The sequence below is a fragment of the Rhinoderma darwinii genome, chromosome 13 (assembly GCF_050947455.1).
Source record: "Rhinoderma darwinii isolate aRhiDar2 chromosome 13, aRhiDar2.hap1, whole genome shotgun sequence".
Lineage (NCBI taxonomy): Eukaryota > Metazoa > Chordata > Amphibia > Anura > Rhinodermatidae > Rhinoderma > Rhinoderma darwinii.
In genome coordinates, this window is record NC_134699.1 from 16,784,937 (window position 1) to 16,793,266 (window position 8,330).

General features: G+C 45.6%; 1 protein-coding gene across 1 annotated transcript; it reads left to right on the forward strand.

The window, feature by feature from the left end:
• DCAF7 (DDB1 and CUL4 associated factor 7) lies at positions 1-6,208 on the forward strand. The gene is made up of 7 exons (XM_075845331.1): positions 1-239; positions 2,792-2,950; positions 3,035-3,146; positions 3,504-3,622; positions 4,274-4,483; positions 4,651-4,768; positions 5,264-6,208. Exons 1-7 carry the CDS (start codon positions 87-89, stop codon positions 5,434-5,436), a joined length of 1,044 nt encoding a protein of 347 aa, XP_075701446.1. The 5' UTR covers positions 1-86; the 3' UTR covers positions 5,437-6,208.
• Positions 6,209-8,330: the final 2,122 nt, after the last annotated feature.

An 8,330-nucleotide genomic window follows, 5' to 3' on the forward strand; every position in this document is an offset into this window, starting at 1 on the left:
CTGTCGGTGTAAGCGAGTCTGAGGTTTTGCGCATGCCATCTTCTGCTCAACGGAGATCTCGGTGTTTGTATTCTCGCTAACTGTCTATGCTGTCCGCCACTATGTCCCTTCACGGGAAACGGAAGGAAATCTACAAGTACGAGGCGCCATGGACCGTGTACGCCATGAATTGGAGTGTGAGACCGGACAAGAGGTTCCGCTTGGCTCTGGGGAGTTTTGTGGAGGAGTATAACAATAAGGTAACAGGAGGGGGTCCAGTGTGACTTGTGTGTGGCAGTAATGCAGTCCCTACATATGGGACACTATGCATCCTGCTGGAGTCCTTATACTTCCTATTGTTTGCATGGGCAAGATCCAAGCAGTAAAATCTGTGCAGTCCTGATTATTGTATTTTGCCTCTGACTGCCACCCATGCCATACAATGCCAGGCTGAGTGACTGGCATGATGACGTTGTGGGGCCACAGTCCTTATTTTTCTTTTTATACCCGTTTAAAGGGACATTCTGTTTATAACACCTTTGTATAGGTGATCACTACAAGGTCGGACCCCCACAGATCGCCAGAACTAGCGCTTGGCTGTTTTTCCGTCAGTGCCATGGATTTTTAAAGGAGCGGCAGGTCCCATGCGTGACCCCTGCTCCATTTAACTCCTACTACCTGTTGTCTTTTGGCTAGGGTGGAGGCGGGACCCCCGTTCTGGTGATTGGTGGGGATCCCAGTGGTTGGACACCCACTGATCTGGCAGTTATCACCTATCCAATGGATAGGTGATTTGTTAGAACTGGAATATCCCTTTAACTTTTATGAAGTCACGTGACTTTTTCGAACCAGTGAGAATTTTCAGTAGTCATGCAAAGAAAGTCGTCATCTAGCTTAAAGGGGTTATCCGGGTTCTGAAAATAAGATAAATTAGCAAAACAATCAGTACTCGCCGATCCTTTTCCCGGCGATCGAGTGCTGATGCTTCGGCGGCACCCCCAGTGATTAACTTCCATGTAGTAGGTGCCCGCTGCAGCCAATCAGAGGGTTTAGCAATCGTGTATTTTTAATTCTGGAATTATGCCAGAAATACAATTCATCAGCGCTGAGCTTTGTGATTGGCTGCAGCGGTCACATGCTAAGTGCATGTGAACAATCATCAGGAGTCCGTCAGCGCTGGATCGCCAGGGGAAAGAATAGGTGAGCACTGGTTGTTTTGCTAATTTCTCTCATTTGCAGCCATTACTAGAACATTTTCAGACCCCGGATAACCTCCCATATCCAGCATTGAAGGTGTGTTCATTATATTTACCATCACCTACGTTTGGAGAGGATCGGACTGATGACTTTTTGATATTTCGTTAACCGCGTCAATTCTAAACAGTTGCGTCGAAAATGCTATACAGACAGATCTCCTCGGGCTGCAGCCTCTTGGCTCTTATATGTAGCTGCGACCTCCACCGATCAGACACTGATGACATGTCTGACTGATCTTGAACACTGGCAGCTCTCCCGAGGTCAGCTTCTGTCTCCGCCTATGCCGCAAGTAAGGCCTTATTCACATGAACGTGTTTTACGTCTGTGATACGCACGTGAAAATCACGCGCGTCGCACTCACCTATGTAAGTCAATGAGGCCATTCAGACATTCTGTGTTTTTTCACGCAGCGTGTGTCCGCTGCGTGAGACTCAAGGCATGTCCTATACTTAGCGTTTTTTGCGCATCACGCACACATTGAAGTCAATGGGTGCGTGAAAATCACGCGCAGCACACGAACGCACTTCCGAGTGCTGCGCGTGATTCGCGCAACAGTAGATCAAGAAATGAAGGGAAAAATAAAAGCACTTCCTTCATTTCATTTTCTAAACCTCATAACCGCGTGTCATAAGGATGGCATATGCGCGAAAATCACGCAGCCACGCACCAAACACTGGTGACACACGGAACTGCAACGCGCAAAAAACGCAGACGTTCGTGTAAATAAGTCCGAAGTCTGTTACTGTGGCACCTTGGGACAGGGGAGGATGAAGAGGGGCAATCTGTGGCACGCACTCAATGGAGGAAAACTTATTTAGGGGTAGCTGTGGTGGGACACTGTTAAGGGGGCATCTGTGGCTGATTGTTGAAAACTTTGGGAAGCACCACATTAATACCAATGTTACATTGGAGAATCTAGTCTATAATCTTGCACTGTTATATTGGCCTCTTCTATTTCTTAGGGTATGTGCACACACACTAATTACGTCCGTATTTGACGGACGTATTTCGGCCGCAAGTACCGGACCGAACACAGTGCAGGGAGCCGGGCTCCTAGCATCATACTTATGTACGATGCTAGGAGTCCCTGCCTCGCTGCAGGACAACTGTCCCGTACTGAAAACATGATTACAGTACGGGACAGTTGTCCTGCAGCGAGGCAGGGACTCTTAGCATCGTACATAAGTATGATGCTAGGAGCCCGGCTCCCTGCACTGAGTCCGGTCCGGTACTTGCGGCCGAAATACGTCCGTCAATTACGGACGTAATTAGTGTGTGTGCACATACCCTAATGTTGTTCTTTGTCAGTCTTCACTGTAATTCTAGTATTCGGTTCATGAAACCGGAAGATGAGGCTGAACAGTGCATCTAGATTGGAGCATGCTTGAGACTGTGCTGCTCGGTTAGGGCCGGGCAACCTAAATGATCAATACTGACAGGATTGACCCTAGCGTAACAGTAACATGTATGATCTGTGGTCCGCGAATAACGGGTATAAGCACCGGATTAAAGCTGGTATCCCATGCCACCTATCACAGCATATTTCTCCATACAGGTGCAGCTGGTGGGTCTGGATGAGGAGAGCTCCGAGTTTATCTGCAGAAACACCTTTGACCACCCGTATCCCACCACAAAGCTCATGTGGATTCCTGACACCAAGGGAGTATACCCAGATCTGCTGGCCACAAGCGGGGACTATCTGCGCGTCTGGAGGGTTTGTACATCTCACATACACACCATACGGCTCTTTTACCTATCGTGATCTGCTCCGTTTTAGCTGTTCTTGTTTGTGCTGTAGGTTGGAGAGACCGAGACCCGCTTGGAGTGTTTGCTGAACAATAACAAAAACTCGGACTTCTGTGCACCTCTCACATCCTTTGATTGGAATGAAGTAGATCCCAATTTACTTGGTGAGTGTTTTAGATGTGCACACCTCAGTATCAAAGAGTATTGATTTTGTCTTCAATCATCCAGTTATACTTCACTTCTGATTCTGATATAAACTGCACCATCCTGCCACTTTAACATTGACCAAGAAAAAAAACTTGCTATGACAGTCATCCATTTTCCTGTGATTTCTAAAAATCGGGTGGGAGGAGCATGACAATCTACAGTTGTCAGGGCCTCTAACAGTGACATGTTCTTCCATAACCAGGAATGGGGAAGGTGAAATCCACTTTTGCTTGGTTACACGTTTTAACCATCCCGAATTGTTATCTTCATTGGGCAGGCAAGTGTATCCTGAAGCAGTTTCTTATTTCTTGTAGGAACTTCCAGCATTGACACAACTTGTACCATCTGGGGTCTGGAGACCGGACAGGTTCTTGGTAGAGTCAACTTGGTGTCTGGTCACGTGAAAACACAGCTCATTGCTCATGACAAAGAGGTGAGACAAGATAGAAATGCTGTGTATGGGCCGGTGTCAACAACCGGCTGTGTGTAAGTTTTGTATAAGATTATTGTTCGCATCTATGAAACCAATGGGCCGAGCGACTGCTTTCCTTCCATGCAGTGATGCAGCTGGACAAGGCTCCTATTGAAATTGTGCTAAGGGACATAAATGAGTGGCCAAAATATTCATATAACGGGGTTGTTCCAAGATCGACATTCAACACCTGTCCACAGGAGAGGTGATAAATGTCTGATCGCTGGGACCCCCACTAGTCACTAGATCGGGGGTCCTGAGCCACCCATTCCTCCTCACTGCCACCCTCCAAAGTCACTGCACATCCTTCAAAGTCATAGACATTGGAGCGGCAGGGCGCTCCATTCAAGCTCTTCCTCGCTGCATGGTGTAATGAAGAGGAATGGGGGGCTTAGTGATCGGTGGAGACCCGTTTTAGTGATGGGCCCATAGCGATCAGATATTTATCCCCTATCCTGTGGATAGGGGATAAATGTTGATCTTGTGACAACCCCTTTAAGCACCAAATTGTCTGTTAGACCTGTGTGCCATCTCCTAGTTGGTGGGTCGCACTATTAATCCCTAGACTATTTTAAATGGACTATGACGTTTCTTTTGTCCCGTGTATTACAGGTGTATGACATTGCGTTTAGTCGAGCAGGCGGTGGTCGGGACATGTTTGCGTCAGTGGGAGCAGACGGCTCTGTACGGATGTTTGACTTGCGCCACCTAGAACACAGCACTATTATCTATGAAGACCCACAGCACCATCCTCTGCTCAGACTGTGCTGGAACAAGCAGGACCCCAACTATCTAGCAACCATGGCCATGGATGGAATGGAGGTAAGACGTCTCCGTAGTACAGTTATGAATTCATGAGCGTTCCTTATGTGGAACCCTGGATTTAGGATTTCTAGTGCAAATAATTTAAAGATTTGTTTTGTAGCTTTATAATCACCGATTAGAACTTTTGCTTTAAAATAACCCATACTGCCTTTGTTCATCCACAGGTAGTGATTCTAGACGTACGAGTGCCCTGCACCCCCGTGGCCAGGCTGAATAACCACCGTGCCTGTGTGAATGGCATTGCTTGGGCTCCCCATTCCTCATGTCACATCTGTACTGCAGGTAAGTAGCAACATGAAGTCGTAATATGATTAGGATGGGAAATCTCCGTATTTTAACGGAAGGCCTAAATCCTAAAGGCTATGTACACACCGGTCAGTCAGTGTGTTTTGATGTAACTTTATAATTAGTCTTTATTAAAAAATAGTTAAAATTTTTTTTTTTTTTTTTTTTTTTTAGATACAGCCGCAGCTGTATCTTTCATTTTGACCTGAATCCGTCAGACCCACGGTCCTGACGGGTTCAGTGTCAGCGGGTCGGATCCACCTGTAATCCATCACATCGAAGTTATGAACCTGCAGCACCTTCAATGGTGAAATGAAGCACCTGACAATTGCCATTCAAATACATGGGTAGAATGTGTAATACACGGATATCCTAAACCAGGCAACCCCTTTAAGGTCTCCAAGGTTGTGTTGCGGGGGTGATTGTAGCATTAATATCCCTTACATGATGTACCGGATATAATTTTGTATTTTCTACCATGTTTTATTATAGCCGATGATCACCAGGCACTGATATGGGACATCCAGCAGATGCCACGAGCCATTGAGGATCCGATCCTGGCATACACAGCAGAAGGAGAGATCAACAACGTCCAGTGGGCGAGCACCCAACCAGACTGGATCGCCATCTGTTACAACAACTGCCTGGAGATCCTCAGAGTCTGACTTTTTATTTATTTCAACCCCCCCCCCCCCCCCCCTTCCTCCTTCGCTCCTCATCCCGTCCCAGAATCTGGGGTTTTCTACATCTTTAGTGTCTCTCCTTTTAATCTCAATATATTTCTGTTGGGTTTTGGGTCGTCTTAAATAAGTGGCAGTGTTTACATACAAGTGCCCGATGGGTGATGTAGTTACTGTCTAATTTATTGACATCCCAAAATACTGTTATAATAAACCGGGCCCCGAAAAAGCAGCTGGCGGAACATTATATTCTCCCCGGAGTCATTTATTTTACTCTGTGTAGACGACCTATTAGCCTTCAGTATCTCCTTGCTGTGATTTAATGGTATCATTTGGTTGGACGCTTTATTTGTGATACCGCCTTTGTAGTAATAGTAGCATATATGTGTTTGTGGATTTGATATTTGGCTATCGGGTTTTGCCAGTGCCGATTTATTACATTACGTATAGGAGCAATTTATTTTTTATTTTTTTGCTAGGGGTATTATTGCATATAAACAGTAAGTGTTCTTTTTTTTTTTGTTACTCAAATCTGGTGGATTGGACAAAGGTAACTTGGAGTATGGTTAGTAAATAGACATTGCGCACGGACAGCTCAGCTGCATTTTGTGCCAGAAGAACGCTACCCTTGGCTGTCACCTGGCAGGGCTTGCTAGGGGTTGTTCTACAGTAGCCACCAACTTCCATACTCAATGTCATGTACCATGAAATGTAAATATCCGCAGAATTGTTCATCCAATAAATTTCACTTGACCTATCCTGGATTTGGGGGTGCTCTTGGTTTACACCTTTTATGGCAGTTTTGTCTGGCAGGGGTTATGTTTCATACATTACAGGATCACTATAATGACGTTCTTGACTGCCATGGTAGACCTTCTACTATATTAATCTTCATGACTATAATCTAATGGGGGCTGTAGTCCTAAACGTTGGGCTTTTACCCATTTCAGGCTTTCGCTGGTGCCGACTCATGACTTTGATTTGTTGATCTTTACTTGCTCTACTGAACTAGTTACTCATATATTATAGACGTAGTAATTCCCATATATACCTACAAAATCCCTCTCATGTACTAGACAAGAATCTGTGATCTGATATGAACTTGGTAGGAATTTCCAATCCCATCCTTGGTAATAGTCAGGAACTTGCAGACTGCAGTCAGGATCCCATTCATAGATGTAACCTGCAGATTGGATTCTAAGGGACCTTGGAACCCCCTCTTATCAGAGGAGAGGATCTGGAAAGGTGTATATACGTGTCATAGCAAGGGAAATGTGTAAATGCCTGCAGCTGCCTTCGGTGGTATCGGCTGATCGCTGGCGGTTTTACTAGGGGTCTGATATGAGGATGTCCTGCCTAGATGGAAGAACCCCTTTAAGCTGGCATGATTGATCACCCTTTTCCACCCAAAAAAAGCACACCGAAAACAGATCCAGAGGCAACGTGCCTGCTGCGAGCCCAGTACTCAACATATGAGGCATCTTTTATCTCAAAGGTTCTGCCCATCTAAGGTTAATAGTGGCAGAGATGTGTAAATTGTTCTCTTATACCATTTTGAAGATCTCTATTTGCAGTCAGTGAATTGGAACATCCTGTAAAGAGTTAAAGACAAGTATGCATTAATTTATGCAATCCTCCATGTATAATTACAATATAAAGGGTGTCCCTAAATAATTTTTACATGCTACAGCCTAGACAAGCCTTGAGTAAGAGATCTTCTTTAAGGCCCTATTAAACCGGCCAATTTTGGCCAGATCGGCACTCGTTTGCTCCTATCACACGGAGCTATGGATGGGGACAAGCGGTTGTTACTCTGATCACTTGTCCCCATACATTATCATTTTGGCAGCGCGTCTCTTTGTTTACACAGGGAGATGTACTGCTGACAACGTCATCTGCTGCTCTCTGCCCTGTTTACACTGGGTAATTATCGACAACGAGCGTTATACGAACACCCGTCTGCACGATAATCGCCCAGTGTAAAACCCCCTGTATTCTCTATGGATGGAGGAAGGTAAGGAACAACACAGCCGTAAGACAGGACTTTATCTATTTCTAATATATGCGTCTTGTTTGGTTTAGCAGAACCACACAATCCACCTACAAACAATCTGAAGACCTGTGACGTGAAAGCAGAACAAAAAGAAGCTGTGTTTACCATGCAGATTCCTAGCAAAATTTGAAGATTTCGCTTTTGCCCATTGTCTTGGCAACTTAAAAGAGGCCCCCCCCCCCCCCCAAAGCTCCACTTAATCCATAGTTCCCCCAGCAGGCTATGCTACTCCAGGTTCTGCATAGGAAGTTTGGGGTTCATGCACGCAACCATGTGGTATGTAGCCATAATTTTGCCGCCATAGAATTCTGTAAGCCCATAGTGCCCCTTCATGGCCTCCGATTTTATATGGAGGCGCACACCGGATTTTTTCAAAGATTCACGTCGCAGAATAGTCATCAAGCCATAGCCCCAAAGCACAGTGTAGTGAGGGAAGCTAACCAGCAGAGGGAGCTATTGCCTATCCTTCCCATACAGATCATTACAACTTCCATAATTGTTCCATTAATAAGAGGAGATGCCAAGAAAGATGGAAGATCCTCTGAGAGCAAGGAGGAGAATGATTTACAAAATATTACTATATTTAATATCAAGTGGCACAGGGGCAAGTTAAACCAGTCCATCGTGCAGGGGGTCGACGGCATACAGCAGCATAGATCTCAGCTTCCTGGACCACTCAGCGTTCAACTTGAGGGGGGGGGGGGGGAGTACTAAACTGCTCTCACACCAGAATACTCAGTGAAGTGAGAACTTTTCAACTTGTAATAGCGTGAACCGGCACTACGAATGTGACGTCGTTTTACGGTAGTGAGCAGGGTAAACTATC

Coding starts and splice junctions, on each gene's coding strand:
- DCAF7 (XM_075845331.1), top strand. CDS start 87: ATGCTGTCCGCCACTATGTCCCTTCACGGGAAACGGAAGGAAATCTAC. Junction 2,951..3,034: donor ACTATCTGCGCGTCTGGAGG/GTTTGTACATCT, acceptor TTTGTGCTGTAG/GTTGGAGAGACCGAGACCCG. Junction 4,769..5,263: donor ATGTCACATCTGTACTGCAG/GTAAGTAGCAAC, acceptor GTTTTATTATAG/CCGATGATCACCAGGCACTG.